Source organism: Bos indicus x Bos taurus, chromosome 17, assembly GCF_003369695.1.
Source record: "Bos indicus x Bos taurus breed Angus x Brahman F1 hybrid chromosome 17, Bos_hybrid_MaternalHap_v2.0, whole genome shotgun sequence".
Classification (NCBI taxonomy): domain Eukaryota; kingdom Metazoa; phylum Chordata; class Mammalia; order Artiodactyla; family Bovidae; genus Bos; species Bos indicus x Bos taurus.
This window is the reverse complement of record NC_040092.1, coordinates 11,004,537-11,028,589: the sequence shown is the minus strand read 5'-3', so window position 1 is coordinate 11,028,589 and position 24,053 is coordinate 11,004,537. Positions and strand designations below refer to the sequence as shown.

At 41.2% G+C, this 24,053-nt stretch overlaps 1 protein-coding gene across 3 annotated transcripts in view; it reads right to left on the bottom strand.

Annotated features, from left to right (window-relative positions):
- The window catches only part of PTPN11 (protein tyrosine phosphatase, non-receptor type 11), a 70,665-nt gene extending 47,371 nt beyond the window's left edge, over window positions 1–23,294 (bottom strand). For 2 of the 3 annotated variants that reach the window (XM_027566627.1, XM_027566628.1), the window contains exons 1-2: window positions 23,067–23,285; window positions 1,216–1,338 (exon numbers count right to left, since the gene is read on the bottom strand). In XM_027566627.1, coding sequence (XP_027422428.1) covers window positions 1,216–1,338; window positions 23,067–23,080 — 137 coding nt within the window. In that variant the 5' untranslated portion in view covers window positions 23,081–23,285. Of the gene's footprint in view, window positions 1–1,215; window positions 1,339–23,066 lie in introns of all 3 variants that reach the window. The other variant, XM_027566629.1, reaches the window with a different exon arrangement.
- Between the last annotated feature and the right edge of the window lie 759 nt (window positions 23,295–24,053).

Below are 24,053 nucleotides of genomic sequence, written 5' to 3'. Positions count from 1 at the left end.
TCAATTTCAAGAAAAAACTCGCCCATGTGGGCTCAAAGAGACATGCAACAGGGTGCGATGGCCATACTGTTCAAAACAATTTTAAACATAGTAAAGATAACTTAGTGTCCAACAATAGGGGATGGGATAAATTGTGGTATATTCACACCATTCAAGTATTATACAGCCATTAAAATTGATAATTAGATCTATATGTCCCAGCACAGAATTAAAAAAAAAAAAAAAATTTCAAGGAAGTCGCAGAATACATACGTTATAAAGCCAGGGATATGAATTCTAAAAACACACAAACCAACTTCATATCATTCACACATAGGACAAATGCAGTACAAGTATAAAAACATGTTCAGGAAGGAGATATGCCAGCCTCTTGATGGTGGTTTCCTCTGAGGAAGGAGCGAGGGGAATGGGACTGGACAGGGGAACAAACGGCACCACAACTTCCTCAGTGATGCTTTATTTTTTGAAAAAGAAAAGTGATCTCAAGAAACTCTTCTCTTTCTTTCTCTTTTTACTTGAAGTATAGCTGATTCATGGTGCTGTGTTAGTTTCAGGTGTACAGCAAAGCGGTTCAGTTATGTACACACCTTTTTTTCAGATTCTTTTCCCTTATAGAACATTACAAGATACTGAGTACAGTTTCCTGGGCTATACAGCAGGTCTTTGATACCTACTTTATATATAATACAGTGTGTATCTGTTAATCCCAGACCCCCACCACCACCATTTCCCCCTTTGGTAACCTTAAGTTTGTTTTCTATGTCTGTGAGTCTATTTGAAGAAATACTTCAAGAGTATTTTTTCCCATTCAGTAGTCACCAGAAGAGAAAGGGAACCAGATTCAGGATGAGTGAAACCAGAACTGTGCCTTGTTTGGGATTACACTGGGATTGAATCAGGCTCAATTTAAGAACTTCTTATTCTCTGCTCCAACTCATCCTTATGTGGTCCCTCAAGAGAGAAGAAAAGCCCACCTTTCAGGCCCCTTCTGCTGACTCCCTAATCCGCTCACTCTCAGGAGGCTATGTTCTGAAACCCCACAAGCAAGCCTGAATCCCCCCTAATCTGGGGACCAGGGCACTGGCAAGGCCTCACTCACAGGGCTGCAGACAGGTCTTCAGACTCTAAATGAGGGCAGCAGGTTGTCCAAATGTGGTCTTAACATTTCCCACCTGGCAGGCACTCTCAGGATGTGCTCTTGTTCTTCCAGCTTACCTAACGGAAAGTGTGAAGTCTCCAGGGTTGCTTTTACTGGGCCTCGCCAAGAAACTGCCGTCAACTCCTCTTGTCAACAGTAGGTTTTCTGCCTCCACGCCAGTGATATTTGGGTGAAACCATCTTGAGAGGGAGAGAAAAAGAGCAATGAAAAACAAAGCACTGCTTTCCACACCATTGCAGCTAAAATGCCTATGAGAAGAGTAGCAGATAAAAATATCAACACAACCTTTCCCCAACTCTCTTTGATCACCGCCTCCTTCTTGTCTTCCCTAAGGTAGGGACCTGGCGTCCCACTGGCACAGTAGGTGGGGCTGGGAGCACGGTTAAGGGGACTGGGGCTGAAATGGATGCTATTTATTCAGGGTGGTTGGGGATGGCCTCAGCCATAAGGGAATATCTGATCAGATCTGAAAGAAGCAAGGCAGTAACATGCAGCCATATAAGACAGGAGCACAGCAGGCAAAGAGAGGAACAAGAAAAGGGCACAGGGGCAGACTGTTTTTGACCTGTTCAGCTTGGGACAGAACAGACAAGGGTCAGAGGGGAAGGAGATGAGGCCAGTGAGGTAATGAAAAGCCAGATGAGGGAGGGCCTTGGAGGACACTGTAAAAACTTCAGCTTTTATTTTTTGTGAACTGGAAAAGACCTACAGGGTTTTTAGGCAGAAGAGCAACATGATCTAACTTACTTTGTTTTTTTTTAACTTATTTATTTGGCGTGCAGGGTCTTAGTTGCAGCATGAGGAATCTTCAACATTCATTGTGACATGCAGGCTCTTTAGTTGTGGCACACAGAATTTTTAGTTGCAGCATGTGGGATCTAGTTCCCTGACCAGGGATTGAACCCAGGCCCCCTGCATTGGGAGCAGAGTCTTGGCCACTGGACTACCAAGGAAGTCCCTGACTTATATTTTAAAATCATCCCTCAAGCTATCATGCAAGGACAGAAGCACACAGATCAGTTAAATAAGCTACTGTGATAATCCACACAAGAGATGATGATACCAAGGACCAAGGTGGCAGAAGGAGCAGTGATAGACAGTCCAACTGGGAATACTCTAAAGGTAGCCAACAGGATTTCCTTATTAACAAATGAGATGGGAAACAAAGAAAAGAGTAAGAAAGATGCCTGGGTTTCAGGTCTGGGTAAGTAGCAGGTTGGAGGTACTGTGTACAAAACAGGGGAAAAGGGTGGGGAGAGGAAACTCAGGTGTTGGATTTGGCATATGCTAAATACGAGATGCTTAGTCATCTGAGAGTGCATATATATTATGCACTAAGGTTTATTATTGACAATCATAATAATAAATGTAAGACTGTTCTGACAAGGAATAATCAGAAAAGGCAAGAATTCAGACATAGCCTACCAACATTCCTGTTATTTACATTAACTGAAATTTATTTTCTTTTTAATTTTTCCTATTGTATCTTCTGAGCATTTGGGGGGAAGTCTAAACATCACTCTGATTGTCCCAGAGAAAAATCACAGGGCTCAGGTGAAAAAAATACACATATATTAGTTGGCTTTTTACTCCCTCTGAGAGCCTGTCAAAAGATCAAGATGGAATTTTACCCCAGGAAAACAACCTCAAGTTATATATACCTTTCATCCCAACATCCCATACTTTAGCATACAGCATGATTACTAAACTCTTTTTTTCCTTTTTAACCTTGCTCACGATTTCTTTGATCTGTGGTTCCCACCTGAGTCCCCACAGCCCTAGGGAATCAAAAAGCAGTAACAGAGGGTTTCCAATTACTTATAACTTTTCAAAAAGTACAGTGAAAATCTTACATTAACATTCAATTTGTCTACCTATATAAGCCAGTTAGAATGTCAAATCTCTTTTGCTTTTGGCTACAAAACAACGTATTACTTGATGTGGTAGTCTGAAGCTGAGTGGGTGAACACACATATAACCAAGAAAAAAAAAAACACATGCAATAGAACAGAACTAATATTTAAAACTAAATTGAGGGCCTTCCATGGTGGCCTAGTGGTAAAGAATCCTCCTGCCAATGCAGGAGACATGGGTTTGATCCCTGATCAGGAAAATCCTACATGCTGCAGAGCAGCTAGGACCATGTATCACAACTATTGAGCCTGAGCTCTAAAGCCACAGCTACTGAGCCCATGTGTTGCAATACTGAAGTCCGTGTGTGCTAGAGAGCATGCTCTGTAACAAGAGAAGCCATCACAATGAGAAGTCCAGGAACCACAACTGGAGAATAGCCCCAGCTCACTGCAACTAGAGAAAAGCCTGCAAAGCAACAAAGACCCGGCACAGCCAAAAATAAATAACTAAATACATTAAATTTTTAAAAAATAAATTGAGACAATGAATAAGATGTGAATATATACACTGAAAAGTTTCACCAGGTACTTAGGAAAACTAGCCCAGAACAATCACTCTGACACTTGTTCTAATGAAATTATTATACTTTAAAGACAAATGGGAAATGCCTGCAGGAAAATCAAATAACTTGCTACAGGAAACAAATGAGACCAGCACCCGACTTTTCAAAGTCAACATATATAGCAAGTTGACAAATGAACAAGAATGTTTTTTAAACTCAATGAAAGAAAAGTGTAAAACAAGAATTTTATATCCAGCCAAGTTATCCTTCAACCATCAAAGCTATAGAAAAAAACAAGTTTCAACATACAAGAACTAAGGGAATGCTGCACATATCAGTCTTTCCTGATGAATCTCCTAGAGGATAAACTTCATCTAAGCAAATAGTAACAAGCAACACTGACAAAATAACTGACTGTGGGCATTTAATGATCTGTAAGTGTGCATGGACAATGAAACAAAGATGGGAATGAGAGTGGAGGACTGATGCACAGTAGTTACACATTGTCACACAGGAGAAATACTACAACCAGAAAATGGGAAAGGGAAAACAATAAAAACCTCATTGCTGGGGAACTAGGATCCCACATGAGCCCTCTTGATCTCCACAGCGAAAGAGTCTGTGTGTTGCCAGGAAAGATTCCCCAGTGCCACAACTAAGACCCAACACCACCAAAATAAAAACCTCATTGCTGTATAGTGAGAGTGAAAGTCACTCAGTCATGTCCAACTCTTTTGTGACTCCAGGGACTGTAGCCTTCCTGGCTCCTCTGTCCATGGAATTCTCTGGGCAAGAATACTGGAGTGAGTAGCCTATTCCTTCTCCCGCAGACCTTCCCAATGCAGGAATCAAACTAGAGTCTCCTGCATTGCAGGCAGATTCTTTACCAGCTGAGCTACCAGGGAAGCCCCATTGCTATACAGGCAATAGGCAACAGATGGGTATTTAAAGATAATGAAAAAATCTGATAAGCCTGATAATGAAAGTTAAATAACCAAACAGAGGGGTATAAGTACTAGAATTAAGAAAAAAGACACAAACCTTCCAAAAAACTATTTTCAACAAAAAACTTTTAAATACACATCTTAGAAAAAAATTATACACACACACACACATCTTGAGACAAACAATGCAAGGAAACACTACATATACACCAGACCCGTGAAAAACTTGGGGGTTAGAGGCACTGATCCTTACATAGTTGAAAATCCATATTTAACTTTATAGACAGCCTCCATATCCACTGTTCTGCTTCCAACCACATGATTTCAACCAGCTGCAGATTGTGCTGTACTGTAGCACATACTTATTGAGGAAAATCTGTGTTTATGTAGACCTGTGCAATTCAAACTTGTGTTGTTCAAGGGTCAACTGCAAGTATAAAATATTATGATAGAATTGATACCAAACCTATCAATCATAACAATAAATGTAGATGAGGTTCTATCTGTTTATGTACAATCACCTTTATGGAGCAAAAACTATAGGAGATGCAAGGAAACACACTAATAATAGGAGATTTTAATAGTCCACATCCAATACAAAATAAAATAGACTAAGAAAATAGGTAAAAGATAGAAAATCTAAACAACATAAACAATATGGTAGATATATTGTGCATATGTTGAATTCCACATCTTGATAATAGTCACATATTCTTCCCTAGTGACCAGAGAATTTTCATAAAAACTGATCAGATATATTAGGTCACAAAGAAAAGAAAATAGTAACTCCTATAAAGTAGAAGTATTACAACTTAATACCATTATATCATGATTGGTCAACAGAAAATAATAGAATTCTGTATCACCAAAACTCCCATTTAACAGAAAAACCTGTGATCACTTTTTAAAATCCAGATGCACATTAGAATTATCTTAGAATTTTTTGAAAAATACAAATGCCCAGGTATAGCGTTTTTTCTCCAGATGCGTTTCTAATGAGCAGCCATGTTTCAAAGCAACTGGACTATATGATTATCTTTTACTTTTATCTAGTTTGTTTCATTTTATCTATTTCATAGTCAGTGTTCCCATTTTATTTAGTCTATGTTTTCCATTTTTTAATATATAGCCATATATGTATTATACACATATTACATGTCTATATAATAGAGTTTTGCCAAGAAAATGTACTGGTCATAGCAAACACCCTCTTCCAACAACACAAGAGAAGATTCTACACATGGACATCACCAGATGGTCAACATCGAAATCAGACTGATTATATTCTTTGCAGCCAAAGATGGAGAAGCTCTATACAGTCAACAAAAACAAGACCAGGAGCAGACTGTGGCTCCTGAACTCCTTATTACCAAATTCAGACTTAAATTGAAGAAAGTAGGGAAAACCACTAGACCATTCAGGTATGACCTAAATCAAATCCCTTATGATTATACAGTCGAAGTGAGAAATAGATTTAAGGGCCTAGATCTGATAGATAGAGTGCCTGATGAACTATGGACTGAGGTTCATGACATTGTACAGGAGATAGGGATCAAGACCATCCCCATGGAAAAGAAATGCAAAAAAGCAAAATGGCTGTCTGGGGAGGCCTTACAAATAGCTGTGATAAGAAGAGAAGTGAAAAGCAAAGGAGAAAAGGAAAAATATAAACAACTGAATGCAGAGTTCCAAAGAATAGCAAGAAGAGATAAGAAAGCCTTCCTCAGTGATCAATGCAAAGAAATAGAGGAAAACAACAGAATGGGAAAGACTAGAGATCTCTTCAAGAAAATTAGAGATACCAAGGGGACATTTCATGCAAAGATGGGCTCGATAAAGGACAGAAATGGTATGGACCTAACAGAAGCAGAAGATATTAAGAAGAGGTGGCAAAAAAAAAAAAAAAAAGAAGAGGTGGCAAGAATACACAGAAGAACTGTACAAAAAAGATCTTCACGACCCAGAGAATCACGATGGTGTGATCACTCACCTAGAGCCAGACATCCTGGAATGTGAAGTCAAGTGGGCCTTAGAAAGCGTCAGTACGAACAAAGCTAGTGGAGGTGATGGAATTCCAGTTGAGCTATTCCAAATCCTGAAAGATGATGCTGTGAAAGTGCTGCACTCAATATGCCAGCAAATTTGGAAAACTCAGCAGTGGCCACAGGACTGGAAAAGGTCCGTCTTCATTCCAATCCCAAAGAAAGGCAATGCCAAAGAATGCTCAAACTACCACACAACTGCACTCATCTCACATGCTAGTAAAGTAATGCTCAAAATTCTCCAAGCCAGGCTTCAGCAATACGTGAACTGTGAACTTCTGGATGTTCAAGCTGGTTTTAGAAAAGGCAGAGGAACCAGAGATCAAATTACCAACATCTGCTGGATCATGGAAAAAGCAAGAGAGTTCCAGAAAAACATCTATTTCTGCTTTATTGACTATGACAAAGCCTTTGACTGTGTGGATCACAATAAACTGTGGAAAATTCTGAAAGAGATGGGAATACCAGACCACCTGACCTGCCTCTTGAGAAATCTGTATGCAGGTCAGGAAGCAACAGTTAGAACTGGACATGGAACAACAGACTGTTGTTCCACATAGGAAAAGGACAGACTGTTCTTCCAAATAGGTTCCAAATAGGAAAAGGAGTACGTCAAGGCTGTATATTATCACCCTGCTTATTTAACTTATATGCAGAGTACATCATGAGAAACGCTGGACTGGAAGAAGCACAAGCTGGAATCAAGATTGCCAGGAGAAATATCAATAACCTCAGATATGCAGATGACACCACCCTTATGGCAGAAAGTGAAGAAGAACTAAAAAGCCTCTTGATGAAAGTGAAAGTGGAGAGTGAAAAAGCTGGCTTAAAGCTCAACATTCAGAAAATGAAGATCATGGCATCTAGTCCCATCACTTCATGGGAAATAGATGGGGAAACGGTGTCAGACTTTATTTTGGTGGGCTCCAAAATCACTGCAGATGGTGACTGCAGCCATGAAATTAAAAGACGCTTACTCTTTGGAAGGAAAGTTATGACCAACCTAGATAGCATATTCAAAACCAGAGACATTACTTTGCGACAAAGGTCCATCTAGTCAAGGCTATGGTTTTTCCTGTGGTCATGTATGGATGTGAGAGTTGGACTGTGAAGAAGGCTGAGTGCCGAAGAATTGATGCTTTTGAACTGTGGTGTTGGAGAAGACTCTTGAGAGTCCCTTGGACTGCAAGGAGATCCAACCAGTCCATTCTGAAGGAGATCAGCCCTGGGATTTCTTTGGACGGAATGATGCTGAAGCTGAAACTCCAGTACTTTGGCCACCTCATGCGAAGAGTTGCCTCATTGGAAAAGACTCTGATGCTGGGAGGGATTGGGGGCAGGAGAAGAAGTGGACGACAGAGGATGAGATGGCTGGATGGCATCACTGACTTGATGGAAGTGGGTCTGGGTGAACTCCGGGAGTTGGTGATGGACAGGGAGGCCTGGCGTGCTGTGATTCATGGGGTCGTGAAGAGTCGGACATGACTGAGCGACTGAACTGAACTGATATACATGTATAATATATGTATTTTAGAAAACTTATAAATTTTTGCCTAGCTAAAAAATTTATGACATTTTGATACTACTTGTTTGATGTAGTATGAATAGAATGCTAGATGTCTAATAAAAAAATAAATATGCAACACACAACAAAAGTTAACTGTATAGCACAGGGAACTATAGTCAATATCTTATAAAAACCTATAATGGAAAAGAATCTGAAAAATAATACATATCTCAGATCACATCAGATCAGTCGCTCAGTTGTATCCAACTCTTTGTGACCCCATGAATCGCAGCATGCCAGGCCTCCCTGTCCATCACCAACTCCCGGAGTTCACTCAGACTCATGTCCATCGAGTCAGTGATGCCATCCAGCCATCTCATCCTCTGTCGTCCCCTTCTCCTCTTGCGCCCAATCCCTCCCAGCATCAGAGTCTTTTCCAATGAGGCAACTCCTTGCATGAGATGGCCAAAGTACTGGAGTTTCAGCTTCAGCATCATTCCGTCCAAAGAAATCCCAGGGCTGATCTCCTTCAGAATGGACTGATTGGATCTCCTTGCAGTCCAAGGGACTCTCAAGAGTCTTCTCCAACACCACAGTTCAAAAGCATCAATTCTTCGGCGCTCAGCCTTCTTCACAGTCCAACTTTCACATCCATACATGACCACAAGAAAAACAATAGCCTTGACTAGACAAACCTTTGTTGGCAAAGTAATGTCTCTGCTTTGAATATGCTATCTAGCTTGGTCATAACTTTCCTTCCAAAGAGTAAGCGTCTTTTAATTTCATGGCTGCAGTCACCATCTGCAGTGATTTTGGAGCCCATTCTTGCCTGGAGAATCCCATGGACAGAGGAGCCTAGCGGGCTATAGTCCACGGGGTCGCAAAGAGTCATTTCCACTGTTTCCCCATCTATTTCCCATGAAGTGATGGGACCGGATACCATGATCTTCGTTTTCCGCATGTTGAGCTTTAAGCCAACTTTTTCACTCTCCACTTTCACCTTCATCAAGAGGCTTTTTAGTTCCTCTTCACTTTCTGCCATAAGGGTGGTGTCATCTGCATATCTGAGGTTATTGATGTTTCTCCCGGCAATCTTGGTTCCAGCTTGTGTTTCTTCCAGCCCAGCGTTTCTCATGATGTACTCTGCATATAAGTTATATAAGCAGAGTGATAATATGCAGCCTTGACTACTCCTTTTCCTATTTGGAACCAGTCTGTTGTTCCATGTCCAGTTCTAACTGTTGCTTCCTGACCTGCATACAAATTTCTCAAGAGGCAGGTCAGGTGGTCTGGTATTCCCATCTCTTTCAGAATTTTCCACAGTTTATTGTGATCCACACAGTCAAAGGCTTTGGCATAGTCAATAAAGCAGAAATAGATGTTTTTCTGGAACTCTCTTGCTTTTTCGACGATCCAGTAGACATTGGCAGTTTAATCTCTGGTTCCTTTGCCTCTTCTAAAACCAGCTTGAACATCTGGAAGTTCACAGTTCACATATTGCTGAAGCCTGGCTTGGAGAATTTTAAGCATTACTTTACTAGCGTGTGAGATGAGTGCAATTGTGCGGTAGTTTGAGCATTCTTTGGCATTGCCTTTCTTTGGGATTGGAATGAAGACGGACCTTTTCCAGTCCTGTGGCCACTGCTGAGTTTTCCAAATTTGCTGGCATATTGAGTGCAGCACTTTCACAGCATCATCTTTCAGGATTTGGAATAGCTCAACTGGAATTCTATCACCTCCACTAGCTTTGTTCGTACTGACGCTTTCTAAGGCCCACTTGACTTCACATTCCAGGATGTCTGGCTCTAGGTGAGTGATCACACCATCGTGATTCTCTGGGTCGTGAAGATCTTTTTTGTACAGTTCTTCTGTGTATTCTTGCCACCTCTTATTAATATCTTCTGCTTCTGTTAGGTCCATACCATTTCTGTCCTTTATCGAGCCTATCTTTGCATGAAATGTTCCTTTGGTATCTCTGATTTTCTTGAAGAGATCTCTAGTCTTTCCCATTCTGTTGTTTTCCTCTATTTCTTTGCATTGATCTCTGAAGAAGGCTTTCTTATCTCTCCTTGCTATTCTTTGGAACTCTGCATTCAGATGTTTATATCTTTGCTTTTCTCCTTTGCTTTTCGCTTCTCTTCTTTTCACAGCTATTTGTAAGGCCTCCCTAGACAGCCATTTTGCTTTTTTGCATTTCTTTCCCATGGTGATGGTCTTGATCCCTGTCTCCTGTACAGTGTCACAAACCTCATTCCATAGCTCATCAGGCACTCTATCAGATCTAGGCCCTTAAATCTATTTCTCACTTCCACTGTATAATCATAAGGGATTTGATTTAGGTCATGCCCAAATGGTCTAGTGGTTTTCTTCAATTTAAGTCTGAATTTGGCAATAAGGAGTTCATGACCTGAGCCACAGTCAGCTCCTGGTCTTGTTTTTGCTGACTGTATAGAATATATATGTATATATACATAAATGAATCACCTTGCTGTGCACCTAAAGCACTGTAAGTCAACTATACTTCACTAATATATATAGTGTAAGAGAAAAAAGTATTACCAAATACACTATCATAAGGCAATAAAACCGAATTCTACTAACAAAAGCAAAAAACTGAAAGGCCCTGGTACCTGGAAATTTTAAAACCTTCCATTAAACAACTGTTAGGTAAAGGGGGAAATATAAGCTCAAATTACACAATTTTTAAAAAATAATGGCCACAAAAACACTATGTATCAATATTTATAGCATACAGCTAATAGAGTGATCAGTGGAAAATTCACTACACAAACACTAACAATAATAAAAAAATAAATAAATAAATAAAGTCCCACCCCTGCCAAACAAAAGCCAAAGTATACCACAAGGAAGGAAACATATTTTATAAAGATAAAAGCAAAAATCAAAGAAAAAAAGGTAGCAGATGTAATTAATAAAAATCCTGCTTCTTAAAATTAGCAAAATAGATAAACCACTAGTTAACTCAATCAGGAATACACAAATAAGAAAAAAAAATCACAAATACATAAAATAAGAAATGACAAGGGGGAAATAACCATAACCACTCAAACAGAAGAAGAAGAATTTTTTAAGAAACTACTTTGCAAACTGGTGTACCAATAAATTAGAAAATCCAGATGAAGTGAATAATTTTCTAAGGAAATACAGACTGCCCAAACTGGTCCATTCAAGAGAAAATGCAGGCAAACCAATTTCTATATAAAAACAGAGCAATTTTAAAATTACCCCACAGAAAAGCACCAAGCTTTTTATTTGTTTGGTTTCAAAATGGAATTCTATCAAACTTTCAAAGACCATACCATTCCATGCTCTATAAATTATTCCAGAGAAGCAAAAGGAAAAGAAAATGCACCACTTCCTTTCATGAAGCAAATATAACACTGATATCTATCCCAGAAAAAGACAGCTACTTCAGTGATATGGACAGCAGATACCTTGTTCCTGATTCAAAGATTCTAATTATTTTTAAATTATAACGATGGTTATATCAGTGTTTAAAAAATCCTTAAGCCTACAATTCTCAGGTTACTTGAAGTGAACTGACGCATACTTCAAGCTCAGCGGTTGCTTCAGGTACACTGGTCACCCAGCCTGGCCCCCACCACCTATGGGAGATCTGATCCCTTACTGTCACCTCTGTTATCTCCTCTTTGTTTTTCAAAAACAGGTTCTTAGAAGAATTTCTCAGGTTTGCCCCCAACCTCACCATGGGGAGGGCTCCCTCAAAAGCACTGTTTACTGCTTCTAGCAAGATCTTTTTATTTGGTTATCCTGTTTTTCATTCCTGTTTCATCTTTCCTTATCTCAGCCAGCTACTTTAGGCGGCTCTAGTTTTGTATAGTCGATGCCCTCTAGGATCCTGCTGAGCACACACACTTAAAACTTTCTAAAACCTTTTAAAATTTATCTATTAAAACAGCACGATAGGCATGAAATTTCAGAGAAAAAGCCCAAGGTTCCATAGACTCCCAGCTGTATTCGTCAAAAGTAACTACAGTTAGCAAGTTTCCTATAACACTGAGAAACGTCTCATGCATATACACACACACACACACACACACATCAGATCAGATCAGTCGCTCTGTCGTGTCCGACTCTTTGCGACCCCATGAATTGCAGCACGCCACACACACATACTTACCTACATGTGCACCGGTGCATACTCCATGCCAGGCTATGTGGAACACACACACAAATGGAAGCCTGATCTACACCCCGATTTTTCACTTACTCCAACACAAAGATCTTTCTATATGATCTTTCTATTCTTTTTAATGGCTATACATTATTCCATTATAAGAATGTACTATTCATAATTTAATCCCTATTAAAGGACATTTATATTATTCCTAGATTTTTGTTAATACAAATAATGCAGCATATCATACCCTTTATAATTATCTCTATACAAGTTTACAAGCATGGTTGTAAATTAAAATTTTAGAAACAAAACTGTTTTGACAAGAGTGTTTTTTTAACTCTGATAAATCTGCCAAACTGCACTCAAAAGAAGGTAACAGTTTCAACTCCCATGAAATGAGTGTGAAAGTCCCTGTTTTCTCCCAGTTTTGCCAATACCACATATATTACCAAACTTTTTCATCTGAGTCATGGAAAATGGTACCATTCTACTTTGCATTTCTGTGTGAGACTGAGCGATTTTTCAAGTTTTCAGACCATTTTTTCCCCCCTTTTCTGTGAGTTGTCAGCTTGCCATTGTTCATTTTCTATTGGATTTTTTTTCTTACTCATTTAAAGGGGCTCTTGATAGAACCAGAAAAATGATCCTTTATTATATGTGTGACAACATTTGTCTTAGCATTTTTCCTTTTTTACTCACTTGTGGTTAATTTTTTTGCCCCCAAAGAAATTCATCTTGGCATGATTAAATTTATCAGCTTGTTCCTTTATGGTTTCTGGGTTTCTTGCTATGTTTAGAAAACTTGACTCACAGCAAGTTGTTGTGAGCTTGAAGTCAATTAATAACACATAAAATGCTTAGCACAGAAAAAACTCTAAGGACTTTCACCTTAGGAACTAGGAATTTTGTTTTAGGTCAGAATAAAATATTTACAATAAAGGCACAGATTTTAACAGGGCCCTTCACAATAGGTACTAAAAAGATGGGGTGACTGGAAGAAGAAAGTAAATAAGACAGAGATGAGAATTTACATCAGGAAAAGAGTATGAAGACAGAGAAGGCATAATTATATTTTTCCCACTAATAATATTTTTTAATTGGTGGAAAATTGCTTTATAATATTGTGCTTTTATTCTGAGGTACAATAACACAAATCAAGTCATGAAAAGCGTTAGTCACTCAGTCATGTCCAACTCTTCACACCTCATGGACTGTAGCCCACCAGGCTCCTCTGTCCATGAGATTTCCGAGGCAAGAATACTGGAGTGGGTTGCCATTTCCTTCTCCAGGGAATATTCCTGACCCAGGGATCGAACCTGGGTCTCCTTCATTGCAGGTGGATTCTATATTGTCTGAGTCGCCAGGGAAGCCATAATTTTATATATACATATATATATATCTCCCCTCCCTTTTGAGTCTCTCTCCCCTACAAATATTTCAGATTTAAATAAAAAGTTGCAAATTATAAAACAGAAAAGACTTCTCCATACTCATATTATTACATACATTTTTTTCTCCTCAATTATGAACTTGCTCTGACAGCAAGGAAAAAAATAATTTACTGGCTATTATTTATTATGGCTAGTTAAAACTGCGACCACAGGGCTTCCCTGGTGGTCCAGTGGTTAAGAATCCACCTTGCAATGTAGGGGACATGGGTTCGATCTCTGATCCAGGAAGGTCCCACATGCCATGGAGGCAACCAAGCCCATGCATCCTAGGGCCCGTGCTCTGAAATAAGAGAAGCCACCACAATGAGAAGCCCGCGCACCGCATCAGGAGAGTGGCCCCCCTCTCCGCCACTAGAGAAAGCCCACACGCAGCAACAAAGACCCAGCAGCCAAAAATAAAAATAAATAATAAATACATTATTTTTTTAAAACTGTGGCCACATTTACTGACTGTTTTCCATGGGGCCAGCATACAATGCAGACTCCAAAAATCAAATTTTTAGCCTTTACACTGTTATTTATTTCTAAAAATTTCTAGAGCAGGACTCTGAGTCTAGATGGTCTTCATTCATAACCATGTGTTCCCACCTTTGTGTATTTTAAAAACACAACATTTACGTAGAGTATCCTGCTAAGGCTTAGAGACATTATAAAAGTGACTGCTAAAAAAAAAAAAAGTGACTGCTGAAGGTGGGCTAGGTAACCACCACGAACACCCATCAGGCAGACTGGCACAGGGGAAAAAGCACGTGGTCTCTTTACCCTTATATTAAACAAACTATCACTGCTTCATTGCCAGGTTCTAATTATGCCTATCATGTTATTAAGAGGGAACAGAGGAGAGTAATGTTTATGGGGGAAACTCAGTAACCAGCATTTAGCACAAAGGCTAGACAGAGTAAGAGCTTAACAAACATTGGTTATCGCTGTTGTTATCATTATTATTATTGGTGGAAGATATGCAGATAGATTCTTCTCTTGCATAATTATGTTAGTTTCACATGGCCCATTTTGACATATGAATCATTTATGTTACACTGTCTTTGCAAAAACTGAACTTCAGGGCTCAGGGGCTGTCCCCACGTTATTTCGAACGGTGTATAATTAGAAATTGAAAGTTCTACAACATAATCCACCCACTTGAGTTTTGATATATTGTAAACTCTCTTTCCTGAGCTATGCTTTTCAAAAAGTTCTTTATATTTACCAGAAACTTTTTCCCAATTGCATGTTTAATATTTGTAGTTCAACGACTAGTAGTTTTGTGATTCGCAAAATGCTCACCTCTAACACAGAGCAGTTAAGAGTTCATTCAATCCCTGAGATCTTAGTGAGGGAGGGTAAAGGATATGCGTGTGCTAAGTCGCTTCAGTCGTGTCTGACTCTGTGCGACCCTATGGACTAGCCCACCAGGCTCCTCTGTCCATGGGGATTCTCCAGGCAATACTGGAGTGGGTTGCCATGTCTTTCTCCAGGGCATCTTCCCAACCCAGGGACTGAACCTATGTCCCTTACATCTCTTGCGCTGGTAGGCGGGTTCTTTACCACTGAGCCACAAGGGAAGCCAAAGGGTTGTGAAGTTAACAGGTTTAATATTAGATTATAGAGCCGGCCTCAAGGATGACAGAAACACTTGTAATAGTAGGTACTGAGGCCACACATCTCTAAATCCTGCCCCCATCTTCTGCTTCATGTGAATTCAAACAGCAGAGGTTAGTCTCCCCAAATCATGTAAATGTATCTATGTTACCTCAAAGGAGGGGAAAAGGGCATTTGGGTTTATCAACAAGGTAGGTCCATAAAAGATGAGAAGAAACAGATAAATGTCAGTCTGCCTAACGTCTACCATAGGCACTTGGTGAAGGACGGATGCCTGAGTTAATTTTGGGGAATGAAGAAAAATCAGGGAGGAGAAAAGCCAGAAAGGAAGGGCACAGGGAAAAAAATCACATGCAGAAGAGGGGAAGAGAGTTCTCTTATGTATTTTTTTTTTTCAGTGCCCTGCCACAAGGCATGCTGGATCTTAGTTCCCTGACCAGGGATCAAACCGGTGCCCCCTGCAGTGCAAGTACAGAGTCTTAACCACTGGGCCACCAGGGAATATGAGCGTTCTCCTCTTGTACACTGTAACTCTCACAAACCTCCAGGTGCTTGACAACCCCTTCTAATCGGTCATCCTCTGGCACTGCCTATTTTTTAAAAAAACTTTTTTTTTACTTTTATATTGGGTACAGCCAATTAACAATGTTGTGATAGTTTCAGGTGGACAGCAAAGGCACTAAATACATATACATGCATCCATTCTGCCCCGAACTCCCCTCCCGTCTAGGCTGCCACATAACACTGTGCAGGGTCCCCTGTGCTGTGCAGTAGGTCCTTGTTGGTTACTCACTTTAAATATAACGGTGTGTACATGACAATCTCGAACACCCTCACTACCCCTTCCCCAGCCCCCCCTGTTAAGTCTGTTCTCTGAGTCTGCAGCACTATTACTTATTAAGACTCTCAGGTCACAACACGGCCCAGGTGGGTGCCACCCATCTCGCAGAAAGAGCTGAAAACACATGCACACTCTCACAACCCCAATGCTTGTGGAAAAAAGAGCCTCCAACCAATGTGTGAAACAAATCAGTCCTGTGCTGAGTGGGCCTGAAGAAAGGAAAGACAGAATCCCCCACCTCCAAGAGAGTTTACTAACCCAAACTACTTGCCGGGAAATCATACCAAAAATGTAAATCTCTCATTACTGAGCACAGATTCTACAAAGCCCTAGCTCACTGAGACCAGGCTCTTCTTTATGTCAAGTGAGTTTAAAAAAGAAAATGCTGATGAACCAAAAAGAAAATACAATGATGCTGATTATTTTATCCATGCGTCCCCTTCCCCCCAGTGATGTGGGGAAACAGTCGAGCAGGCTGTTAATTTCAGGAACTTATTCTCAAGGCTGCTATGCTAAGAAGGGAGTTTAAACTAGGGATCCAAAGTCTAATTTCAGTTTCTTGCCTAAATATAAAGTGATACTGGGTATGGCTTTCTTACCCGCTGCGCTACAAAAATGATTATCTTTGTCCTTGGGGAGAAAGTTTAAAGTGGTACTTTCTGCAGATTACAAGAATATTCCTCTTTTCCAATTAAATGCTAATTTTCAATGGGGAAAAGGATGAGTCATGAGGGAGGGGTAGTTGATAGGGAAAAGGATTCTAGGTAACAGAGGCTAGAAAAAAAGTGAAGGCAGTTTTTTAATGGTAGTATAGAGCTATGGCTTAATTGATCATTATCTTTTCACGGAGTTTCATTGGTCAGTATCTCTGCTCTGATGACAAGGCATTGGAAACTGCCTGCAAAAATCTTTCCACAAATGGCTTCTATCCTGTTTGAAGTCTCTCTCTTGTTTGTCTGCTCTCCCAGGGTCCACTCGAACCTCTTAACAACCCTCCCTTCAGAGCAGCTAGAGGGATATTTTTAAATAGATCATCTCATGCCACTCCCCGATTACATCCTTCTATGGGTTTGAGCTGCTCTTAAAATACAATCCAAACTCTTCTCTGTGGTCCACGTGATGCTGAGGACCTTAATAATCCCTGCGTGGTCTCGTCCCCACCTACAGCCCCAGTGTCAGCTCCACCACGTGCTCCTGTCTGTCCTTCAAGCACTCTGAGAACTCCGCACCTCAGCACTTTCACACTCACTGTTTCCTTAAAACCTGGACACTCAACGCCTAGTACAGTGCCCCCCATACGTAGTAATCCCCTGATAACCAAGTTAAATCCCACATTCGTGAATGAATAAGTCAAGGTTCCATTAGAGTGGGTCAGTGGAGTGACAAAGGCTTGGATCTATAGTCTACTGTTTTTAAAATAAACATATTGCATGTGGGTATAGGTATGTGTATATAACAGACACACACAGTGTGTGTGAAGTGCACATCAGCGCACAAGTATGTGTGTGCTCTAAACAGTACGCTCTGTACTGACAAAGTTCAGTTTCAGTTTGATACTACTTTCATCAAACTCGTTCGATGCTGGCCCACAAGTCTGTCTCCCTCTAAAGTCAATGCTACTTGAAAACACGAACTGTGTCTTTCATATTTCAGCACTGCTAAGAGTTTGCTGAATGCACATCACCCTCCAAAACTCAGTAGTGAACTGGGCTGCAATTTTAGGGAGCTTGAATCCACTTCGGGGGGGCGGGGGCGGTTCTCAAACCCTTGGGTGCAGTCCACAACTGCCACAGAACCTACCAAACATCAGTATTTGTCTTCCCCTTCCTTAAAAAGGGCAGCATCGGAAGGCAAGTGCTATCTGTGTTTCCCAAAGGGAAAAAGGAATAAGCACAGTGTCTTCTATTGTTCTGCTGCTGCCTAACAAAGTACACCAAGGCCCACTAGTAACAATTACAAACAAGGGTTGGCTCTGCTTTTCCAGATCTCGTGTGACTCTCTAACAGTCACCACATTGACCACGTGCAAGAGGAGTAAGTAATCTTAGCAGTGGGCCTTGCATTTGAGCAGCTCTGGACAAAAACCCGAGTTCTGGATAGGACGTTAGCAAAGACAACAAGTTTCAACTGGAAAGACACAGAGCTGTTATTTTTCAGTAAGGCAAGTTTATTGACTCCCACAGGAGATAAACAAACATGGCCACCAGGGAGAGCCTGGGACAAAATGTACTTGACCTGCAACAGATAAACCAAAAGCCTTGAGTTAGAGAACAAGCTAAATTTTCTGCCCCTCTCAGTACACGTCATCAGACAGTCTCTCCCAGAGGAAAAAAAGCAAATGCCAAAGATGTACCAGATGCTGAAAGATATAACCTGTTTGGTCAGCCGGGCGAGGCAGAGTAGAGCAGCCAAGCAATCTCAAAATCTAAACACAGAACTGCCATCACTCTATTACCTGGGGTGGTGGTTGTTTAGTGGCTAAGCCATGTCTGACTCTTTGCGACCCCACTGACTGCCAGGCACCTCTGTCCATAGGATTTCCCAGGCAAGCATACTGCAGTGGGTTACCATTTCCTTCTCCAGGGGATCTTCCCAACCCAGGGATCCAATCTCCTACATTGGCAGGTGGATACTTTACTGCCTAGCCACCAGGGAAGCCCATGGCAGAGGGGTGTGTGGGGGTGGGGCTTGTCATTTAATTGCACATCCTTTCCCTACCTGTGATGCTGAGAGGCATCAGCATACTGAATATGACATTTTAATTACTGAACACATAAAGACTCTAAACCCATGAACCAAAAAAGATTAGTTTGATAATTAAGCTACACAAAATTCAGAATATTAGTCACTGAGGAGTCAGCTCCTATGATCACCTCCTCAGAGACTTTTCCTAAACCCATTATCAAAACTAACCACATTCTCCACATTTGCTTTTTTCGGCCTCCCAGAAGTTATTACTACCTGAAATAGTCTTATTTATTCATGGGTTTGTTCACGTTCTCTCTCAGTCATGAGAACAGCAATCTTTGCCTACTTTATTGCCTCATCCTGCCTGGTTCAGTAACTACTTGGTGAATGTATTAATTTTGAGGTTAAATGTCATTTGAAAAAGAGCAGTTTGAAGACTGAAGACACTATCCGATTTCAAGACTTGTTATAAAGCTACAATGATCAAGATCGTGCAGTACTGACATAAAGACAAATAGATCAGTAGAACAGAAGAGAGTCCAGAAATAGACCCATGTACAAATGGACAACTGATCTTCAAAAAAGGTGTGAGTTCAGTAAAGATGGACAGTCTTTCCAGCAAGCGGTGCTAGAACAACTGAACACTCATATGCAAAGAAGAGAAGATACATCCACAGCCCATACCACATACAAAAGTTAACTCAAAGTGGATCACAAACCTAAAACTATAAAACTTGGAGAAAACACTTGAGACTTAGATTAAGCAAAGATTTCTTAAGAATAACACCAAAAGCATGATCCACTTTTTTTAACTGATAAATTCGACTTCATCAAAATTAAAACCCTCTGCTTAAGACACTGTTTAATAAAATGAAAAGACAAGCTACAGACTAAAAGAAAATGCTTGCAATTCCGATCAAAGACTTGTATCCAGAATAAAAAAGCTCTCAAATTTCAATAAGAAAACAAAGAAGTAAATTTTATTTTTTACACATAAATTTTAAAAGGGAAAATATTTAATCAATAGATGTGCCACCAAAGAAGAGATACAGATGGCAAACAAACACATGAAAAAATGATCAACATTATTAGTCACCAGGGAAAATACAAATTAAAATTACAATAAATAAATATCAAATCAGTATGCTGTACAGCTGAAACTAATATAATGTTACATGTCAATTATACCTCTATTAAAATAAGTAAATTAAATTTAACAGTACTGATATAGGAAAAAACTACAATGACACACCTTTACATGACTGAAATTTAAAAACTGACCACACCAAGTGTTGGCCAAGATGTGGAGAAACTGAATTCTTAATACACTGCCAGTGGGAACATTTTGAAAAAGTTTGGTAGTTTCTGAAAAAATTAAATATACATCTGCTCAAACAGGGGCTCTGTATCAACCTAGAGGGGTGGGATGGGGAGGGAGATGGGAAAGAGGTTCAAGAGGGAGGGGACATATGTATACCCATGGCTGATTCACGTTGAGGTTTGACAGAAAACAACAAAATTCTGTAAAGCAATTATCCTTCAATTAAAAAATAAATAACTTTTTAAAGTAAAAAAAAATTATAAACTATACTCCAATAAAATTTTTTAAAATTATATCTCCTAAATATATATATACACATCTGCTATGTGATCCAGCCATACCACTGATAAGGATTTATCAAAGAAGAATGAAAGTATACATCCATATAAACACATGAACACGGACATTCAGAGCAGTTTTATTTGTGAAGCCAAACTCTGAAACAACCCAAAAGTCCACCAACAACTGGATGGAAAAATGAATGGTGGTAAAGCCATACAGTAGAATATCACTGATCAATAAAAAGGAACTATTTGCCATACACAACAACATAGATGAACCTCGATATAATTTTGCTGAGCATAAGAAGCCACACACAAAAGTCCACTTGTATAAAATCCTAGGAAATGCAAACTAAGGTATAGTGACAGAAAGCAGAAAAGTGTCTGCCTGGCAACAAGGAAGGGATTATAAAGGGTTCCAGGAGCCATCACAGGGGTGATGGGTATATTCATTATCTTGATTTGTGTTGCTGGTTTCTTGAGTGTATACATGTGTGGAAACTTATCAAATTGTATGCTTAAATATATGCAATTTGTGGCATGTCACTTATACCTCAATAAAGCTGGTTTAAAAATAATAAAAGACCTATGATCTGAAAACTAATAATAAATAATCCCCAATTGTGTGCATTGTTGTCGTTGTTATCGTTTAGTTGCTAAATCATCTCTGCCTCTTTTGCAACCCCATGGACTGCAGACAGCCAGGCTCCTCTGTCCAAAGGATTTCCCAGGCAAGAATACTGGAGAGGGTTGCCATTTCCTTCTCCAAGGACTCTTCCCCACCCAGGGATCCAACCCGAGTCTCCTGCATTGGCAGGTGAATTCTTAACCACTGAGCCACCTGGGAAGTCGTGCATTACAATAATCTGACTTTTTAGGGGGCACATATTTTTCTTCCATAACAAGTATGGGAGGGCTGGAGGAGGAGAGGAGGAATTACTTCATTTCAAACTGTCATCTTTACCACTTGCTGCTTTGGCTCTTCTCACACTTCCTGGCTCCTAAATTAACAAGTTGGACAATGTAGGGTCTATTACTACCCAGCCCCTACCCCACCCCCAGTCCCCAGACTTTTTGTCTCCTAAAAGAAGCAGATCCTTACTTGTCTGGAAAAGCAGACACAAGGAACAAAAGGCTCAATGACTATTTGACAGATTAAAGAATAGAAAACTGTTTTTATTTAAATGCTCTCTAAAGAATTAGAACATTTGAGGCTATACACTGTTCTGCTGAAATGCAATTATATATTACCCAGATCTGTAAGCACTTGCCAGAAGACCTGTCCAAATCACTCACTGCTTAAGTTTTCAGTTTTCTCCTTTCTCTCATTTCATCCCATCAATGAATAATGTGCAGGTGTATTTCTGAGAAGACATTCCTAATGTTTTGAAAAGTCTCTCAGTCAATAACCCCAACAGCTTGAAACAGTTTTTCAAATGTCTAAGACAGTGTGAATCCTATACAGAATGACAATACAATAGCAGGATCATTATTTGAAAACAATTGATGATACTAATATTTAACAACAAAATTAAGGCTTACAAATGATTGGCAACAGTTGTAATAGCAGACTAGTAATTAACAGTGGGGTTCTGTCTCCACCACTTACTGATCGAGTGACCTTAGCCAAGAGTCGGACACAACTGAGCGACTAACACTAGAACTAGCACTACTACTAGGCAAGTTGCTTAACTTCTGAAATTCATTTACTCTCTTTAGAGCGGGATAACAGTACCTACCTGATAGGGTTATAATAAGGATTAAATATGTTTGGCATACGGTAAGAGCTAAATAAATGTTAGCAATTAGTAGTATGGTTACTCTGAACTTTCCAAGGATCTCATTAACTCACTCATCTTCCTTCTGACTCTTAGGTTCAAACCCTGTCATTTACCAGTATGTTTCTTCTGAGCCTCAGTTTCCACATCCGTAAAACGGAGGTGATTAATGTTACCTGACTTTTAAGGTTGCGGTGAAGGATTAAAATAACTAAAGATACGATCCCTTCCCTCCCACCTCCCAAAGCGAAGATCGCAGAGGAAGGAAATACTTCTAATAGCTGCAGATACAGTCAGTTTTTCCATTTCTGGCACGTGAGGGGTGGGGGGGGGTGGGGAGGAAGAAGAGGCAGAGAGGCATACAAAGTGGTCAAGGACCCTGAGTAAAGCCCCCAAATGCGCGCAAGACGCAGAGTGACCCAAAGAGGCTAGACTATTGGCCTGGCCTCGCGCAACTCTCTCCTCTCCCCTCCCGCGTCCCGGGCCGAGGAGCCTCCCCTAAGTGAGCGGGGTTATTTCGGAATCACCATGAGGCAATTCTCATGAGGCAATGGGTCAGGAATGCGGTGCGCCGAGCCGGGCCGCTAGCGTCCGCGGTTCCCCGGGCGGCTCTACCTGACCCCATCCTGACGGGCATCCCCAGGGCTGCGGGAGCCGGAACTCCGCGGAGGCAGGAAATGAATGAGGACCCGAGGGGTTGGGGGCGCGCTAGGGCCGGGCCCCGGGGCCCGGGAGGGCTTAGGGAGCTGGAACGGAGCCTGCCCCGCGACCCCGGGCGGGAGTCCGAAGCCCAGCCGGGCCGCCCCCTCCCGGGCGGAGCTGACTGAAAGCGGCGGGGGCCGGGCCGAGGCCCGGGCTAGGCCCTCGGGGCTCCTCACCTCCGCGATGTCATGTTCCTCCCGCCCTCCGGCTCCGCGACGAACCGGCTCCTTACTCAGGCTCCGCTGGGCCCGGTCACATCGGGCTGGCCAGAGGGAGGCCCGCTCCGGACCGGACGGAGCGGGGGGCAGAGCCAGCCGGCCGCGCGCAGACCCCCCTCAAGGCCCGAGGAGCCCGGAGACTATACAGCCGCCCCCCAAGCCCGGTTCGCTCCTCCTCCTTCTCCTCCTCCTCCCCCGCCCTTCCCCGCCGGCTCCTCCATGACGTCACTCCCACGCGACGCCCGCCACTACTTCCTGCTTCCATTCTGTGCTGAAGCTGGTCATGGCAGTAGTGGCTCTGTGGAGCCTCCGCCGCGCTTTTCCCAAAGGACCTTCTCATTCTCCTTTAGATCTTGGCGTTAAACCGTGCGTTGTGTGCTCAAAGTTACACTCAGTCGCGTAAATTGATCCTATCTGCTCCCACAGCGTCAATTTCCATCCCTGTGCTGTGAAGTCGAATTTCATTCATTTCATTCCTCAAATAGTTGTTCCACTTACTGCTGTGTAACCTTAGGAAAGAGATTGGGGTCGGAAAGAGTCGGACACGACTGAGCGACTGAACTGAACTGAACCTTAGGAAAGTAGCTTGATTTCTCTGAGCCTCCATTCCTTGATTTCTGTAAAAAGGGAATAGTAATTGTATTTTCTTCTTGGATTATGAGGACGATTAAATATGTAAAATGTTTAGAACTAGGCCTGGTCTGTTTAATAAGTTCTCAGTTGGTAAAGAATCCGCCTGCAGTGCAGGAGACCCTGGTTCGATTCCTGGGTCGGGAAGATCCCCTGAAAAAGGGAAAGGCTACCCACTCCAGTATTCTGGCCTGGAGAATGCCAAGAACTGTATAGTCCATGAGGTCGCAAAGAGTCGGACACGACTGAGCGACTTTTACTCACTCTCTCCTATAGTTATTGGGGCTTCCCTGGTGGCTCAGATGGTAAAGAATC